Genomic DNA, 19,985 nt, shown 5'->3' with positions numbered 1-19,985 from the left:
GCACACACGCAGACACACACTAGCACACAAAGGTGATTTCCAAATTTAGCCACACACCTCCTGCCAAAAGTGTGAACACCACTGTGACAATTATCCTGCTCGTAGTAGTGGATCTGGCCTAAATCTAAACCACACACACACACACACACACACACAGGTCCTGTTCACACTTACATTGAAATATATACAGTGTGATGTATTCACAGCCTTAAATACAGGAGAGAATACACTCATAACCACACATTGGGATGCCAGTGAAAACTCATTAACAGCCTCCTCTGAGCTTGATATTAAAACTGTAGCCATGTTCCATTTGCACATGGTCTACTGCTACATGTAGCATTCACAACAATAACATTACATATAGTAATGTACAAAAATGCCAGCACGCATTAAAGCCACTTGAATTTTGAGTGTGTGCAGAAACATCTGGGAAAACAAAAGTATCAAATAATTGGAAACAAATTTGACCTGCACTTTCTGTTCCAGCTGGAAGGGTCCACTAGGTCTATAAACTAAGGTTCATTTACTGTCAGTAAGTGTAACATCTTGAACTGGTTTGCCAAAAAAAAAAAAGTGTCTCGTCTGTATTGGATTCTGTGTAGACTCTTGTTTAAGTAAACAAAAGGGATGAGTAGGACTATTTGAAATATTAAACAACAAAAGAAGATCAATCACAGGTTGTCACTTGAGATGCATTCTGATGCCAGGAGTGAACTACAATCACACACACGCACACATGGTGTCTTTATGGAAGACAAAATGTACCAGAGTGTAGAACAATCACTTCTTTAGTATGATTTCTTCACACACTCTTCTTTCCTCAATTTGTGCTTTATTTTTCTGTCTTTAACCCCGTTTCAGTCCGTCTGTCTGTCTCTGTGTGTATAGAACCAGTCTCTTCTGTCCTTGTTCTCACATTATGTTCCTCACAAGCTGTACTCGCCAGTGACCTCTGACTGCAGAGCTCTGCTGTGTTCTGTCACCACTTCAGGCTTAAATGTCTGATTATCTCAGGAAGACAGAAAAGATTCACCAGCCTCCTCTGGAACACAGGAGCACTGATGCATGATTCATCCACGATCACAGTGCAGCCTTATGTTACCACCTTGAGTATTTTTTGCAATGAGCTTCAAAACCTGGAGTAAACACCTCACGATGTGTGTGTGTGTGTGTGTGTGTGTGTGTGTGTGTGTGTGTGTCCGTGTGTGTGTGAGAGTGCACCACACATACTACAGCCTACATTTTCCTTTACATTTTATTGCGATGAGGTAGTCGCATTTCACATGGCGTGGCCGGGGCCTTAATGACAGAGTGGGTGAGGAGGCCGCGCCCCAAACATTTGGCTCTATTATACACCAGCCCACCGCACCAACAACCAATAACTACAGCTTAGTGGGTGGTGGAGGGTGGGGCTCAGTGGAGCACTGCCCAGTGAACCATGCACATACACACACTCTCTCACACACACACAGAAACATCCGAATGTATTCACAACAAGTAAATGACATAACCAGATCTGACCAAAGTCATTTTTAGCCCTCAATCTCAGTTACAATGCCAACATCTGGAATTAATTCAAGCCTCCAACAAGGGGAAATGAGCAGCATTATAGGTTTGTAGAGTAGAGTAGAAAAGTTTGAATGTTGTTCATGCTGCAGTTACGTGTTAGTCCACAGTTAGAAATCCAGATGTGAGAGGGTGTGCCATGTCTCCTTTCTTGTGTTTTAGATGCACCTATACCAAGTAAATATAGATATTTACCGATAATTGTACTTTTTACGAAGCAGCGTATTGAGAAACAAAGAATGAGATATGATCACAAATTATAAGCATCTTCAGAAACCTGTTTGATTTATTTGTGATGCAGTCTTTACCTGTAGGAGTCCCTGTAGCTCATCGTGTCGTGACCCGAGTCCTCCTGGTCCTCCTCGTTCACCTTGAAGCAGACTCTTTTAATCCCGCCTTGCTCCACCTTGTCCTGGTCACAGCCATCCTCACAGGGGGCCAGAGAAGGTGGTTGACTCGGCTCGTAAATAGGAGGCTCCCCACCTTCTCCTTGGAGTTGCGTAGGTTCAGTGATAGATGACAAGAGGCTGAAGGAAACATAAATCAATAAATAAAATGATATTATTCCAAAACTTGATTAGCGTTACTTACAATTTTTAGCATGTAGTACGATACATATTTTGTGATATATTTTTAGCTGATAGCTTTAGAGGTATGGAAGAGGTATTGGAATTAAATCCTGCAAAATAAGTCAAGACAGTATTATGCTTTTATCTATATTATAATACACTCTGTCTTCACAATTCATCTATTCATCCACATTGTCACACCCCTTCCTCGGCACAATATGTGTCTCTTTCTCTTGATGTTATCCTGGCCTCACTCCCTGTTCCTGTACTGGGCCTGGCCCATAAATATTTTGGGCCTGAAGAATGTTCCTTTTGTAAATCCTCAGCTTTAAACAAGGCAAAGGGCAGACGGACAAAGAGAGGCTGACGAACAGCCTCGGGAGGCTGCTGTGGGGATAATAGCTCGAAGCTTTTTATGCACAGAACTCTAAATGTCACTGTGAAGGCTACAAAAATAGTCACTCACATATAAACACCAGTGGAATGCCAATATTTGATAACAACACCAGCTGTTGGAGCTGAAAATATTTTCTGAATGGATATGAGTAAACAGTTTTCTTTTTATTTGATGGATGACACTTGACATGGAGGCAGAGATAAGAGATTTATATGTAATAGTTACTTACACATCTATCTGAGCGACATACTGCTTCATCTCCCTCACAGCAACGTCCAGGCGGCTATACAAGTGAATGTAGGCGTCCTGGGTTTCTGTGTCTTCCTGTTTGAGCAGGAAGCTTAACCCGCCTTCCCCGTGACAACTCCGACGACTGTCTGACAACCCGTCACCTCCATCCACGATCACCTCGCCGTTGTCATCGACCTCATCCCCGTCGAGGCCAGAACAGTTCCAGGAAGGAGCTCCCATGCTGGTCACACAGTGCTGGGTGTGGGACATGGGGTTCAATTGTGCTACAAGAGAGGAAAGAGAGGAAAGAGAGGAGAGGAGAGGAGAGGAGAAACAACATGTTTGTAGTGGGTAAATGAAATGTCTTCACTCTCTGACAATTAAATCTACAACAGATGTTCAAAACCCTATGAAGTAACACTCTTGTCTGTTCTCCATTTAGACTTGATGGAAAAAACAACTTCTTAAAGGGCACTTATGCAACTGATATGCACACAGGGAGCAGGATGCAAAACTGTTTGCTTGGGTTGAATGCCAAACTAAGCTGCAATAACCTGAGACATCCCAAAACTGCAGACAGATTAAGTTCTTGCAATGAACACAGATTGTGTACTATTATAAGAGAGCGACCACTACGATTAAATGGAGAGGGCCTGTTATGTAGATTCCACTCATACCTTTAAAACCCAATGAACAGTGCTTCAAGAGGACATTTTGCATCGTCTCAGGTAATAAGCCTTTGAATTCAATTCTGTGTCTGATTGCAACACTAAAGACTAGCGCCTGTCACCAGATAAAACATTGGGTCTGTAGCTGTTGTCTGCTTGAGCCAGCAGAACGCACACTGAAAGGCACCAGAGCTGAATATCTCGTCATTACAACTGCGAGGCAGATGTCTGACTTGCAGCTGGTGCCTGTGGAACAATGCAAGCAATGCTAACTGTCTGCTGTCTAGACAGCTGTATTGCATTTTCATCTTTGCTGAGAGAAGAGAAGGTTCAGCAGCCAAGCCTGAAGGCTAATTAATATCAAGCTGTGTCATAGTAAAGTCCAGCCATACAGACAGAAGAGAGAATTACTTTTTCTGTATACATGGATAAAGGATTTCTTAATGTTTTGGCCTCTTATTAATTGGCGACACTACATTTCCACTCACTCTCTCTTACTCTCCCCTTTGACCTCTGCAGCAGCAGCGCTGAATGAATAACACACATTTCTGACAAAAACACTGCGACTGAGGCACCATCTTTGCTGACATCATTCAATCACTTCTCATGTCAATAACATGAGTATGGCTCGGGGCTAATGGAGTCTTAATAGCAAACCACTCGTCTAATTTACGATGGGAATCCTTGTTGAGACCTTATGGCTACTGTGGGAGGGCTCGGGGTGACATTCCCTTCTCTGTGCTGCTGGGATTTAAATAGTCACAGAGGGTAATTAGTCAAAACGATCCCTGAGCTGGTGTTAAGTGGGTTAAGCTTTACTATCATGAAGGGGATGGATTTCAGTGAAGCTTAGTTTAAGCAGTTGGGTATGTGACAGAGATTGCACAAATATTCAAATCTTATTAGATAGTGGTGTGCATGTGTGTGTTCCCTCTACCTTGGTCAGGATCAAGGCCGAACAGAGAGTTCTTGCGCCCAAAGCGGATGCTGAAAGTCCTGCCAGCAGTGGTAGTGCTCTTGGGGTAAGAGACCTGCATGAAGTTGACGTGGCAGTTGGTGGGAACAAAGTCCATGCAGCCCAGCGGGTGAGGGCGAATGCCAGCCTGCCTGAAGGAGGGCCACGCCTTGTTCTTCAGCTCCAGGGCAAACTGGGTGAAAAAGGGGGAAATATTATGGGGAGCAGGAAGCGGCATGACTGACAGCTTTAATATTTTCTGTATGTGTTTATAATCAACCCAAAACATGGTCACAATAGCAGAAAATATGACTCAGGGATACAAAATAATGACAAACAAAATGAAGGTTAATGAGGTAAAGTAATCTTCAAGTTGATGAAGGTTCTCAGTCATCCAGGTCATGGTAATTGCTGCATCGTAGGCTACTGGACAACATCGAACGGCCATCATTGAACAGAGGAGGTGGCCTACGACATCACTTATCACCCACCTACAATGCAGTATTGAGTTCCCTCCCCAGACAGCTTAACAACCATTCACACCTGGACCCTAGCAACCCACATGAAGGCCAGTTGGGTCAACGAGTGGCCCTAACAATACTGAAACTCAGAGCTCACACATGTTCTTAACGACTCTGTAAGGACAATCCCACACAGAGTTTAAAAGCCTGCAACTCCCCTCCAGTTAGTTAGAACTGAAGAAGCCTCTTGGATGAGAGGTGAAATGTCTTCAAGAAACTGAAACACATCCAGTTGCCTACAATACAGCACTTGGAGTAATCTTCAAGTATTTTACAGACTTCCCATTAGTTAAAAAGAGGTTTTGCTGTTTTGAATAATAGAACAAAAAATGTAAGAACAAGGTTAAGGAGATTACTATTTGTGAGTATGATTAATAGACACACATCAACACAAGAACGGCGGCCTCTCTTAAAACCATTAATACGTGTTTATAAGTTAATATCAGAAATTAGGAGATCTTTCTGTAACAAGTCACATGGATGTGTTGAACAGAGTGCAGAAGTGTGTCTTAATACCTGCTGATAGCTGCTGATACGCCGTCGGATGCTCTCCAGCTTGGTGTCACAGATTTGTCTGAACTCGAACTGAGGCATGGTAACCACTCGGTCGCTCTGGGAGATGAGCTGGCTGCAGTTCCGAACAAAGAGGCTGTCATCACCAGAAAATGCCTCCAGGATCTGTAGCGACAAGAAACATTGCTAAGGACAGATCTCTCCTAGAATAAAGATTAGAAATGTGATTACAGTCAGAGTAAAAATAGTGTTTCTAGTAGCAGCAAAGGTTCTTTTTTCATCTAGTTAAACATTAAGCTTTCCAACACCAACAACTGAAACCACCAGTGAAGCAAAAAATCCCCTGGCTGCTCAGATCCTGTCATAATAGTACAAGTTGAACAAATATTAGTGACCCACAAACTGGTGAACAGCCAAGTTGGGGTCTTCTATGATTTATGAACATTACGCAACATCTGGCTATTAAATTAATGAAAGTATAACTTGTGCTGCATTTTCTCCTCAGTATCTTACCCTTTATTAAACAGTAAAGCATAGAAATTAGGTAATATTTCTATTTGTGGATATGCAAAAATAACAACTGTAATACGACAATGGTGAGATAAAGTAAACTTTGTTTTAATTTCATGAATGTTCATACACCTTAGTTATGTTGCCCAAGGTTACCCAGTGATTGCTAGTAATTTTGTTGAGCTAAAGCTAAAGTTATCAACATTTCCTAGTAATGTTATGTCTTCATAACAATAAACCAAAAGCAAGATATATCTCGGTAGTGTGGCCAACATAAAGCGTTATGTTGTAAGCCAGTACCACACTACAGAACAACTTCGTTACTCAGGCTGTGAGACTTAATTTTAGGAAATCCGCCCCAGTGACAGGCATTTAAAATAACTATATAGAAATAGCCAGTCCTCTTGCTGATGGTCTCATTTGGTTATGAAGGTCCTGTAGAGACTTCAGTATTAAATTGAGACTGTTGTAGTGCCTTGTAGTATGTTTAATATAATCAAACTTCACTTCATTCTCCCATAACTACCTTAGCTGCGAGGCTGAAGCAGCCTTTAGGCTCCACCATCTTCTCCAGGACGTGACTCTTGATGCCGGCAGTGCTGACGTATTCATAGACGACACCATGCTCCAGATGGACGTTATCGACTGTCATACTGACCAGAGGCAGCTCATCGGAGAGGGAGAGTCTGCCCAGCCGGTGGTCTGTGGAGCGCATTTTTCATCAATCATGCACACTTCATGCAATCAGCAGTAATTGTGTTCATTTGATATATGCATTTAAAAACAGTCTAAGTTTTGCATTGTGAAAGAAGAGAAAACACAAAGGTAGTTAGTTTTTTAAATGTTATTGGCACATCCAAAGGGTTATTTTCAAACAGAGACTTTTCTATATCCAAAGCAAATGACCTATTGTTGAGGCCACTTTTACTGACATAATGATTATGAGCTGATTCAGAGTCCATCTGAAAATAGCGTTCTAGGTGGATCACAATGTTCTGATGTAATGTTTTTGGCAGCGACAGATTAAAAAAAACAAAAACATCAAGCCTATAATCAATCTACACAGACGGACAAAGCAGCTATAGTTCATATTAAAGGACACACCCAAGTAACACTAATAGGCTTTGCCGACTGATGGGCCACAAATGAATGCTCACAGCTATTGGCATCTGCAAAATATGGCTATATTATTAAAAAATAATAATACATTCAGGAAAAAAAAGGGCCTTTTGGAAGGATGTAGCATTGTGTCTCACCTGTTCCATTGGTGCCATTCTCCTCCTCGTGGTCAGAGCCATTCTCCACTGGATAAGGCCTGAAAGGGCTCTCGTCCTTCTCACCTGCACCTCGGTCTCTTTCTAGTTCTTCCACATCCTCAAATGCACGATACACCCATTGACACTGGGGGAAAATAGATCAGATTGAGATGAATGGTCAGAATATATCAATGATAATACATATATCAAGTATCATTGAATGGCCTAAATATTTTTTTTTGGCCTTTCATTTTTGACAGGACAGCTAAGAGATGACAGGAAATGGGATGAGAGATGGGAGAGATGACATGCAGCACAGGGCCACAGGTCAGACTCGAACCCTGGGCCACTGCAGTGAGGACACATCCTCTGTACATGGGGCACGCGCTCTCCCAACCGAGCTACTGTGGCACCATGAATGGCCAAAATATTTTAATCCAATTAAAAAAGGGAAGTGAGTGAGAAGTGAACAGAAAATACATACAGTGAAAGGTATAAAAAGGTAGAGAGCATGAATGATAAAGAATGAGGAAATGTATATTTATATTTAACTATGCCTGAGCCTTTTTTGTTTTAAACAAAGCAGAAAATGTGTGCACTTTATTCACAGACTTTAAAGGCAAGAATCTGAAGTATTTCTACATGCCCTGTGAACACTTTTCACCTGACGAGGCAACCAGGGCTGACTGCACCGCCCCAAACTCGACCGAGCAGCCACATCAAGAACATCCTGGAAATGTATCGTGTTGTTAAATGAACCAGCAAACATGTACTGGAACCAGTCCAAAATAAGACTGCTCAGCTGAGTCTGTTCCAGAGCAACAAAACAAAACATTGTGCTTATACAGTAAGGAAGACATCTTACTCTGACTGCAGCCCTGTAAAATACAGCCTGGAGCCAAACATGTCTAAACAACCTGACAAGGGCTTTGCAGTTTGAACATGGAGGTAGCATGGAGTGTAAATACTAGTGCCCAGTTATGACTCTGTTTGAAAAATAAAACATTGTTACTCTAAAAATGATTCACACCAACATGAATGGATGAAAATTCAGTGGAAAGAGGCAAGCTGTTATCTGTAGCTTTGGGCTACATTTGCACTCCAGGCAGGATTGTATCTGGAGCTGAGAAATGTTCAACTCTCACTACATTTGGCCTGCAGTGACAAAGTGACAGCCAGCGATTTACGTCTTGAGATCAGTAGGCCACCCACTGCTGAAGCCAAGAATGCAGATGAAGTGAAGAAACATGTTGTAGAATACCACTTTGGTATCATACAGAGATGAAAAGGTCAGTGAAGTCCTTTAAGTCTTGAATATGTTTTTCACTAAGTTTCTGTGGCTAATTCAGCTGTACATGATGTTAATGCTGTTTTATGTACTGTCTCAGAGCAGGAATGCCTGGGTCACTGAGGTTCTCTGGTCTGTAAGGAATGTGAATTTAGTGAGCTGTCTGATACTAACTGATACTAATCATGCTTACTTGTGGCATTACTTAATTTGTAGTTTAAATAAAGTGCACTGGGAGTGCTCTGGTACAGTGAGAGCCACAACCACACACACACACAAGTACTGTAAAAACTCACTGGGCACCATGTACAGAGTGAGATGATGAATCCCAGATCGTATTTTACTCTTAGTAAACGTTCTGCCTCCACTACAAAACCTGCTGCGATGAAGAAAAGATTATATGTGAGTGTTTTCATGTGTCCCCTCACCGACTGGGGAGGCTCCTGGTGAGTGTGCTGCGCAGTGAAGTGATCCAGGACCTCTTGGTAGTCACTGTGGTTGACGTTATTGCCGTTGACCTTCAGGATGACCTGGCCAGGCTGAAGACCCGCCCCTGCCGCCTCCCAGCCTACAGTATGTCAACATGGGATCAGAGGTCAAAGGTCACAGTGTGGAACTGTATACAACACATTGGGCTATTATGAAAACATTAAAATCATTGAAAGGTGCGGCACAGGTATCTCACATATCACAGAAAAAATATCCCCAAAATGCTTCAATCAAAGTACATGAGTTCATTTTCTGTGGGTCTTTTTTAAAAATGTCATCTGTACAGAATGTCACCCCTTTTGTTCCTCCGGGAAAATACAAAATTACTCAGTTCGTGCTGTAACACGCTGTACCAAGCTCCTAATGGCTTTACAGCCTGGAAGCCCAATCAACACCTCCATCATCTTCCTCTCCAACCTAAAAATACCAGCACTGGCATCCCTTCCCCCCAAGGTGCCAGCAATTACCTAACCCTGGGGCTACTTGACCCATGCATGGATATCATACAGGGGAACTGATTTAGGAGCAAAAAAAACAACTCTGAATTCAGACGGAAAAAACTGCTCCTCAAGACACTGGGAAAGACAAAAAAGGAGGCGTGTGGAGATGCAAGGGAAAGAAGAGAAACAGGGAGAACTGAGAGGGAGAGAAAGCAGAGAAGTCCCCTTGCCATAATAAAGAAAGTAAAACCAGGAGATCACATTCCTTCCATGCACCAATTGGTGGCTTCTCTCCTTGCTGTTTTTGTGCATGTCCTCTCTTACTCCTGTCTGGTTTAAACATTGGGATTCATCCCTCATTCAACTTGTCATAAATCTCTCATTTTTCTATTTCGAGTCAGTCTAAACATCTGGTGAGGAGGTTGTGAGGACAGAGCAGGGGGTAGAAGAAAAGTGTGGGTGTCTTTCTTCAGTAACCTATTGCACTTTCATCTCTGATCACAGAGCATTGTGTGTGTGCACATGCATGTGTGTATGTGTTTTAAAAGCAGAGTATGGCCTATTAGGGGTTTGAACCCTGACCACAGGCTGTCTGGCTGACAGGTGGCCATAAAAACCTAATAGAGGCTCACTAAAAGCATAAAGTAACAGGTGGTTAGAGGCTAGAGTTACCTCATCTTTCCCCTGAATTCAGCCAGAATTATTTGTCTTTCTGACACTGTAAACACTTCCAAAGCAGTTACTAGGACTGATTTTGCAATAACAAATTCTTACAAATCTGTTCCCAGAGCTCCGGTGTTGGGGTCATAATCAAAATATATATCACTTGTAGCTTAATTCAAGATATATTAATTTAATTACGCCTCCCTGGGAGTTGTGAACTGTTAAACCACTCAACAGACTACTTTTACACATCCAAACTGTTGGTGTCCTTTTACCTTTAAAAACTATATTGTACTCTATATCCTTCTTTTCTTGTGACTGTCACTCACCTTTCCTGACAGCATGGACATGAGGAGGGGCGGAGCCACAGAGTCTGAAGGAGAGGCTGTGTGGGTTGTCGGGGATCTTCACAATCCTGGATGAGAAAAGACCAGTCAGACCCGTGCACCATATGTGTGTGTGTGTATACCTGTTTCTCTGGGTGTTTGTGTGTGTTCCCTCACTCCTTTGCCTTGGTGGTGACAAGCAGCCGCAGAGAACGTCGTATGCAGAAGGCCTGGTTGATCATGGTTTCCACCTCGGAAAAGGACCTGAGGAACAGCAGGTCCTCATTGATGGTGTGGATCTTCCTGCCCATCTGCAGGCCGGCCATCTGGACAGACAGACGGACAGACAGGAGACAAAATGTTGTTAATTTTAGGTTGGTTCAGCTTTCAGGTAGTTTTAGGTATGGCCCCTAGTGAGGCCTCAACTGCGTGCTGCATTTGTCTCAGATAAAGTGCGATTCATGTTTTTACTGCACCGAAGAGTGTGTGTTCACCAGAATCAAGTCCCTGTTCAGTATATGTGCCTCCAAAGAGCATGACGGAAAACAAACCAAAACATAACAGAGAAAATCAGTGGTTACTGCAAAGTGTTTTCACAGCCTGTTCTGTCTTGTCATGTATTTTCCAGCATATGAACAGGCTTTTAATGGGAGGAGAGCGTATCAAGATTGGCTGCTAGATAAGATTAAGCTGCGTGATATTTACACCTGCCTGCTGGATTTGCACATATTTCCAGATTGAAGGGTTACTTTCAAGTTCCACAGAGATTAACTTTATTTACATTTTTCTCTTAATGTGGCCACTAGTTTCAGCCTGCAACCAGTGATGGTTTCAGTTGTCAGATCTTGACTTTTTCCTTTAACTGAATACAATTTGATCAGTCACAGTGCATGTAAATATGTGGAAATACAGTAAAAATTGCACGCGCATACATACATGCTCAAAAAGTATCAAACATCCTCGGCTTTGTGCAGTCAGGTTTCTGCTTCTAAAATCCCTTTTCATATGACAGACACACCGCACCAGCAGCCTGCTGCACGTCAGTAAATGCAGTCATCTTGCACATCTTCAGTCACGTTGTGAGAATAATGCAGCCTCTGTGTGTTCGCTGTGTGAGTCTAGTGTCCTGGGCACAGATCCGGTGGGGTGGCCTCAGCTCAGCCGGGCCCCAACTCTGGATAACGGCCCAGGATGGATGCAGGAACAACTAGGAGGAGCCATAGCCATCTGAATGTGGAAGGATGTGTGTGTGTGTGTGTGTGTGTGTGTGTGTGTGTGTGTGTGTGTGTGTGCGTGATTATACAGCATGGGTGCATGTCTGCACGTGAATTTCTATAATAGTATCATATAGTCAAAGAGCCCTGTGTGTGTGTGTGTGTGTGTGTGTGTCTCAGCCCTTTCAGAGCCCCATGGGAATCAGCTGAGCTTCATTCACTGTGCTGGCACATGGGCTGCGTCACAACTAGCAATCCTGTTACTGAGGGGCATGGTGGACATGGGGGGTGGGGGGCAAGAGCGAGCAGAAGAGTGAGGTCTTAGCAGGCAGAGGAGAAAAAGAAAGATTATCCAGATAGTGACTGAGAAGAAGAGCAATATGGGAAACATTGCATTGAGCATAATAACAGAAAACATGAACCAGAAGGACATATGAGAAATGAGGGTAAAAATCAAATGGTGGGGAGCAAAACAGAAAAAAAATACATTTCTGAAAAAAGGGTGTGATGACTTAAAGCAAAGGCAAAACCACAGAAAAAAGAGGAAAATGGTATTGCATTAGCCCAAGCATTAAAGTGTGATGGCTGTGATTTTATTTGTATCAGGTTGAAAAACAAAAAGGTTATTACAGCAGTAGCCACAGATGTGACAATTACATTGTTAAACTTTTTAAAGGCTGCTCCTGAATAAAACAGTAATACTGTAACATGTTCAATAATCATGCATGTTTTAAATGTTTGTCATAACCCTATTGGCACTACAAATAGCTTTGGGTGAGTAAAGTGGTGTTTGACTATTAAGCATGCATAATGGCTCCAGCCAATCAGAGCGAAGTCTTGCCAAGGGAGCAGAGGCAGACTGACAGCAGCCGTCAAAACAGTAGACAGCCATTACCTACTGGAACTAATGCCCTGAGGCAGGAAGGAGATATACTGTGTGCATTAGCGTGTGTGTGTGTGCGCGTGTGCATGTGCGTGTGAGTGTGTGTGTGTGTGTTGACCATTACCTCAGCATGTGAGCCCCTGGTGACAGATTTCACCACAATGGCCTTGTTTTTCTCCTCAATCTCAAAGCCATAGTCTTCTTCCTCGGGGTGAATCTAGCACAGAGAAAATCACCTCATTACTCCCACATTTACACTGGTCACTGACTGTTAGACTTAAATGTCTTTAGCTAGTGGCACAATAATTGTCATGACATACTATATGTTCAGATTCATTTTATTTGCCTCACTATGCTTTGCTGCTATTGTGTGCACCCTGTAAATATATTGCAATTTATACATCTCTTACATGCTCTTGCTGTAAAAGGCAATTTGCTTGTATTTTTATTTCTTCTGAGGAATCACTAATGTTTTGTGTTATAAAGGTGATACACGCCACTCTTTCTGCTTGGTCGTATATATACAAACTATCCATACATTTTAACAGTTTGAATAATGCATGTTTGCAATTTGTGACTTTAATTGCATGTCAGGTGCCTTTCTTCTTTGTCTCTCGTGTTCTGTTCCCCAGCGGGGCGAGGCTTAGTTAAACGCTGTCATCACCAAACACATTAGCCGGCTTCCATTAGGTAAGCTGCTGGGGCCTTCTTTTCCTGCTGCACAGCCCTGATAAGATGGGGATCTCTGCTGTTACATCAGAGGAGATGGCTGTGGTAAATAAAGAGTTCCTGCACTTCACTTCAATAATAGCCATGAGGGAGGATTAGTTTTGCTAATCAAGGAAAAAAGCCTTTTCTACTTCTTGTGGAAGGACCGATAGCGTGCCTTCTTCCCACCCTGATATGAAAAGGGATGCTACTGATATTTCTAGGTTTTCTCAAAGATAACGGACTTAACAAAACAGTTCACTTTCTATTTCAGCCTCTGGAAACTGCTGTCTGATAGACCAGTAAAGTGCAGAATGACCTTATTTTATGTGCCAAATAAAGATAAACCAGTTATATTCTATTCATTATGAACAAGCTATATGTTATGTGACCTATTGCATGAATTATAATGACAAAAGGACATTCAGACTATTTTGCTGCTTTTACTGTTGAAAATTAATTACAACAGAAGTCACTATTCAGCTCCTGATGCCACGTATGATGCCTTACTAATGATGACCTGACTGGTAGGATTGTAATGTTGCATTTTTGCAGTCCAATTAACCTTTAGGAGTTTAATCAGGTGAGCAGACACTCTATGTTTTCCATTATTGAATCTTCTATCCAGTATCTGTATGTGTATTGGTGGTTTTGAGAAAATTAAAAAAAATTGCAGGAATGTTCCCACAGCTTTGCATTTTTTTTTTTGCAGCAGCAGCAGCAGCAGCTGCTTGAACCTATTTTACAGAGGACAAGGTAGGCAGCGCTTAAACATCTCACTCTTTCTCACTCCTGATGCTTATCTATCTTGGGGGTTTCTTCTCTTCACTCTATTCTCCCATCACCTGTTTTCACGTCATGAATGAGGATTGTTAAATGTCAATGTATCACCAAGGATAAAAAGGAAGAAGGAATTGAAATATGCATGTGGTGAAAGAGAACATTAATGATGAGGAAACACTGTTTCATTTGAATTTTACTCAGCTTCTGTGTTATTAGATAAGGGAACTAAGCAGCCTGTTAGAAAAATAAATATTAGGATCCATAACTGGAATGACATGAAAGGTCGCAAGTGAGTGATGAGCCATTTTAAATTGGTAAAGTGGAAAATATCCAAACTGGGCTCACCACTAAGCTCAGTTTCATGTCTGTGCACTAAAATTGAATGTTTCCAAACATCTTTCAAACAACTGTACAGTATATTTGACTGCAACAACCAGCTCCAGTCACCTCTCATATTTTAGTCTCTAATCTCAGCAGGAACACAAAAGGGACTTCATCCCAGGCAGAACAGTTGATTATATTTCCACATGACAACAGTCATTAAGATTCATACTGATCAGTGCAAATTCAAAAGGTGTTTACTATCATCAAAGCAGCCTCTGCTCCCATGAGGACGAGGAGGGTTGTGTCTGTGTGTATAGTGATGTTAATTACATCTAGTTCTGGAGATCAGAAAGAAGAACACACAAGGGTCTAAACTAACTGTAGTGAGGGATATAGGAGAAGCCAGTATGTCAGTTAGATTGGCTGCACACACACACACACAGTGATTTTGATTTATTTTGTTATTGTTGTTGCTGCTGGTAGTATCACAATGTACTAAATTGAAGGATCTTTTTGCCATATTTGCATCTTTCAGTGAAAACTTCATCATTCTCTTTATAATTATCTTTTTTTTCTCCAGATTTAACAGAAACTACTGCATTAGTCTGACACTGTGACAGTAAGTATCTGTGTAAACTTGTGTGAATGTAGAAATACATATATTTATGTGTGTCTGTGTTCTCCAGCTCACCACCAGGGACTTGACCAAGATGTTTTCGATGAGTTTGAAGTCATTGCGCTGGAGCTGCTTGCTCTTGGTGCTGGTTCCCTCTATTTCTTCATCCGCATAGAAACGAAAGAACTGGGATTCATCTTTGAACTCACTCTTCTCCAAGACTTGAGGGGAAAAACACACAGAGCATGTAATCAGAAAGCTGCTGGAACAAAGTAATAACGTGACAAACAGCAATGGGTCACATCCCGGACATTTGAGATAGAAGTTGCACTAAAAAGACGTTAATTTGTGCTAATGAAGGGTCAAAAAAGCAAATACTAAAACGACTTTAGCATTAGCTTTGAAAACAAGCTGTTGCTTGACCATTAATTACCCAAAGTGTGTTTGTGCTTACACAGCCTTAATTGAAGGTCTTGTTGGAAAATTGGACCTTGTAAATGTTAAGTGTGTTACATGATGGCAGGAGTCCTGTTTTGCAGGTAATTTGCAACTTCAGAGTCCTGGGCAATCTGTGGACCTCTTCATACAAACAAGCGGTTAATTAGTTCTTCAGCTAATGATGCTAGCAGGAACATCTGGAGTCAAACCACATCTGGGTCATAGCCAGCTCAGGCCAATGCTAGGAAAGATTCTCCAGAGGACACGAGAAAACCGTCTGTTGTGTGCGTCTGAGTGTGTTTGGAAAGCCCACTGTTGGAATGAGCTGCACTCTTAACACATGGGGCACTTCAAAGAGGTGAGGAGCACATTATGGATGCTCCTCCAGTCACAGCAAAACACACCACATTAGCACTACTGTAGATTTCTGAATGTGTCTCTGAGAGGGAGCCAAGCCACTGAAATAAGTCCCTCAGTTACAGTACGTGAGCATTTATTATGCTAAACAGTCATTTTCTTGAATTTAAGATCATGTCGTTTAGGGCAGCAACTATCGATTATTTTATTTTATTTTATTTATATTTAATTTATTACTCTTTCAATTATTCTCTCAGTTAATCGGTGTGTTGTTTGGTCTATAAAATGACAATTCACATTTAAGAAGCTGGAATCAGAATTTTACCTTAAAAAAATATTTAATTAATTTAATAGTTGATGACTAATGGATTAACTGATGCAGCTTTACTCCTGTTTAAACCTTAACACTGAATTAAAGGAAGCTCTGCTCTGCTCTTTCACAATAATTTTCCGTTCATGATGGTTGTCAGTTTTCACTTGCATCAAGTCAAAGCCCAATCATTACTGCAACAGGTGCAAATACACAAGTATGCCTAAGATGATAGCATATTAACTGTACTGAATGCAGTTTAACAGCTGGCACTGACATTAGCTCCCTTTCAGCTTTTTGATGCTCACATTTGGACTAAAGCTATGATGTGCGTTAAAGATTTTATTGTGCTGGAAAGAATTAAGAAAAAATTGTCGTGTTTGTGACACATAGGAGTTGGTGACATTTGGCCCAAATCTTAAACACATTTCACCGATATGAGACATCCATCTGGGACCTAATGTTAGGTGTAAAAATCTGTAAGGCCACCGTAAAATGGGCCTTGGACAGGCAACACTAACAGCCAAAGGCACCCAGCTGTTCAGAGATTTGGAGAGCATCTGGCACCCTCAGGTGAACAAAAGCCTTCACAAACTGATTACACACACACTCACACACGCCAAACCCACCCGTGCTGGCCTAATGCCAAATCAAACCCTGAACGTGAGTTATTTCCTGTGAGTCACATAGGCTGTGGTTGTATAACAGCACCTATTCAACTGGAGGGAGTGCTACTCCGGAAACTGTCGTTCCTGAATGACACATCCATACTTACGCACAAACGGGCTAAATCATCATTTAAATGCTGAGATCAGCTGACAACATCCAAGGGTCAAGAAATCAGCATTAAGACTAATTCTCTTGGACATTTATTCACAATAACCGGGGTGCACTTGAAATGAATGTTACTACTTTCCTTATATAAGTAAACTTAACATAAAAGTCTTCTATCTGCTTAATGAAAAAAAGTCATCTCTTTAAAAGAGACACATGTCTGACGACATGAGTGCGGCAGCAACTTAACCAGGGATTTAAAAAAAACTAATGACCATCATATAGACCCTTGACCTTGACAAAATAGATACCCATCAGACACATTTTACCCCAGAGAGGATTTTAGTTTTCACTGGTTAAGTATTAATTTACATTGCTGTTAATGCTGTAGATAAGAAAAATGTGATGGAAGGGAAGTATGTGGTTAAAATGATCATTACTTACCACGATATTTAATGGTTCAATTACTTGTAAGTGACATTTTGGCATAGGAATCATTAAACCAGCCTTATAACACAATGAATGGAGGAAATGCATTGCTGTATATCTGGTGATGTGCCTGAAGGGCAAGATGCAACAGGTGTTTACAACAGACGTGTCGATGAATGATATAAGCAGGTAAGGACAGATAAAAGACATATTAAATATGTTGTCTGTTATCAGTGTTCTTCCCACCATTGAGGAGACTCATAATCACTCAGACAGACAAAGAGAGTCAAGGAAGACAAGGACAGGAAAGAGACAGAAATAGAAGAAGAGTTCAGGAGGAACCAGGTGAAAAACAGCAGATGTGCTGACTAAGGAGTAAAGAGAGTGACTTGAGGAGAGGTGAGGAGTGCAGACAGGCGGAGAGGAGAGAGGTTGTGACCCTGAAGAAGGGCAGAGAAGAGGGAGAGGTACAAGAAAACAGGTGACACCTTCCAACAGATGGTAGAGGGAGGTTGGTGTATGTGTGAGTGGCACTGTGGCGAGCGAAAAGTGAAGGTAAAGCCATCATAAGACTACCTTGAAGTGGGTGTTTGTTTAAAGTAAAGTGAACTACAAACACTTGATGGAGTATTTACAGAAGAGATTTGTAGGCTTGTAATAATGTGGACATAAAATCTTTGACACTGTATACATTCAGATTTATGACGTGTACTTAGTACTGCAAGACATATAAAGGAGCATCCTGTGAAATAGTACCTGTGTGCTAGTGTAACCTATTACAATGCAACTCACTACAAGTACAACTATACAGTATCTCTCTAAAAACAGCCATAACTTAGCTGACAACAAGTTCAGAGGAACAATGAATATCTTCATTTTAGACATCAGTCTACTTGCTTAATTCACTGTTTGAATCAGGAAGTGCTGTCATCATGTTACTTCTTCCAGTACTAACTACTTATTTTAAGTGGTTCTCACTTTAAACATAATACACTTGGCCGATGAAAATGACCAATTCAATTTTATGGTCATGGTTCAGTGGACTGACCCAGACAGCCATGTAGCTACGCCAAACAGCTCTGGTTAAGGTACACTGCTAATGCTGTTTACATTCAACACACTGGGCTTGAACCAAAGCCGCTCCACTACAATGTGGTCAGTGAGGTTACAGACTTGGCTGGACTGGGTATGCAAATTTACGATGATCCTTTTTCAACTATGACGGCATGACAGAGGAGAAGCTAATATTACATTTTTGTGGGTTGAAAGAAGGACTGACTGGGAGACAAATAAGGGGCAAAATACAAAATGAGGTAATCCAGCAGAAAAAGGAATTGCGATGGAAGATCAGGAGAATGATCAGATCACACAACAACAGCGTAAATTAAATGTAAACCAGAGATGTTGCAAAGAGACCACTGTAAATAATTAGAGACGAACAGAAGGTATCACTACATCGTGCATGCGTCATTGAACTCCATTTATCTGAATAACAATTGTCAAACTGAAGTCGTAAAAATCCTGGTCAGTTTGTGGTGTTTACCCATCCTTTATGTATGTGTGTGTAACAGAGAATTGAACTGACCATGGTGCATGAAGCCATTGTTGCAGAGCCCCACACCCAGCATCACGGCGTCCTCTCGGGTCGAGCAGTCTCCCTGGGAAACCAAATCAATGACGCACACGGTTGGTCAGTCACAATGCCTGTTTACACCTTTTCATACACAGCAGACTGCAGCACCGCTGGCCTGAGGTAACGGCGTGTTTGTCAGAGTAATGATGATGATTTGTGAGCCAGGACGTGTTAATAAATATGTGCGCAGTAGGGATAATGAGAGACTGTCCTTGGCTGTACTTTTCAAGGTCACTAAACAGTGACAAATGCAAAATAATGTAAAAAAAACAAAAAACAACAGGCATTCAAACATATTTTAATTTTTAAACTCTAAAAAAAATACTCAGTTACAATAATGACAGTTTTAATTGTATACCCCCTTGGTGCTTTGTTTAGTATTATGTGTGTTTGGATGAAATGAAATAGCCATTTTTACCTGCAAGAGCAGCCAGTCAACCAGTTTAGTGGCAGGCACCACAGATTTAAAGGTTTTGAGATGGTGATCTCTATCCCTACAGGAGCAAAAGAAAAAGGCTGTTCAAATTATATTTTCACAGTACAAAGCAGGTAGCATGAAAAAAAAAACAAAGCTAACTGTCTGCAGCTTCACTTGTAAGTATAGCTGCAGACAGTAGGCTGTGTTTGATAGATAACAAAAACAATGCACAACACTGTCTGTTATGTTTATGCAATGTTTCATTTCTTGAGTAACAGACAAATAAGATTATCTCTACTTAGTCAGAGAAAGTAAAAAAGTGCATATCATTTCTATTATTGCCATGACAACACCCCTATCATGAGAATTACGTGCAGGCACAGTACTACATGTGCTGCAGAACAACAGACTACTACAGTTTTCTAAATCCTGTCAGAACAACAACTCACCTTCATTGTACTTTTAATATCTGATTTCCTGAGCTTTTGTGAGATAACATGAAGAACCTGCAGCTCAACATTTAACAAGTGAAACAGGAAACGCTACAGAGGATGTGGTTGATTGTGTGACTTGAAGGGTGTACCGAGGCCCATGAAATGAACCAATTTTCTATCGGTGTTGTAAGATATGGCCTGTATCTGGACCACCCATATCGTAAACACACACAGAACAAAAGCCAAGTGCGTTACCCGTCTAGTGCACA

General features: G+C 41.5%; 1 protein-coding gene across 1 annotated transcript in view; it reads right to left on the bottom strand.

The window, feature by feature from the left end:
- Window positions 1-19,985, bottom strand: part of prex1 (phosphatidylinositol-3,4,5-trisphosphate-dependent Rac exchange factor 1) — an 83,762-nt gene that overhangs the window by 13,317 nt on the left and 50,460 nt on the right. The window contains exons 14-26 of the mRNA XM_073469395.1: window positions 19,283-19,358; window positions 18,817-18,889; window positions 14,999-15,144; window positions 12,617-12,709; window positions 10,573-10,721; window positions 10,399-10,484; window positions 8,906-9,045; window positions 7,190-7,334; window positions 6,460-6,635; window positions 5,427-5,588; window positions 4,372-4,582; window positions 2,765-3,050; window positions 1,878-2,096 (exon numbers count right to left, since the gene is read on the bottom strand). Of these exons, the coding sequence (XP_073325496.1) occupies window positions 1,878-2,096; window positions 2,765-3,050; window positions 4,372-4,582; window positions 5,427-5,588; window positions 6,460-6,635; window positions 7,190-7,334; window positions 8,906-9,045; window positions 10,399-10,484; window positions 10,573-10,721; window positions 12,617-12,709; window positions 14,999-15,144; window positions 18,817-18,889; window positions 19,283-19,358 (1,962 nt within the window). The remainder of the gene's footprint in view (window positions 1-1,877; window positions 2,097-2,764; window positions 3,051-4,371; window positions 4,583-5,426; window positions 5,589-6,459; window positions 6,636-7,189; window positions 7,335-8,905; window positions 9,046-10,398; window positions 10,485-10,572; window positions 10,722-12,616; window positions 12,710-14,998; window positions 15,145-18,816; window positions 18,890-19,282; window positions 19,359-19,985) is intronic.

Source organism: Pagrus major, chromosome 7, assembly GCF_040436345.1.
Source record: "Pagrus major chromosome 7, Pma_NU_1.0".
Lineage (NCBI taxonomy): Eukaryota > Metazoa > Chordata > Actinopteri > Spariformes > Sparidae > Pagrus > Pagrus major.
Note: the sequence above shows the minus strand (reverse complement) of the source record. Positions and strands in the feature narration are given on the sequence as shown.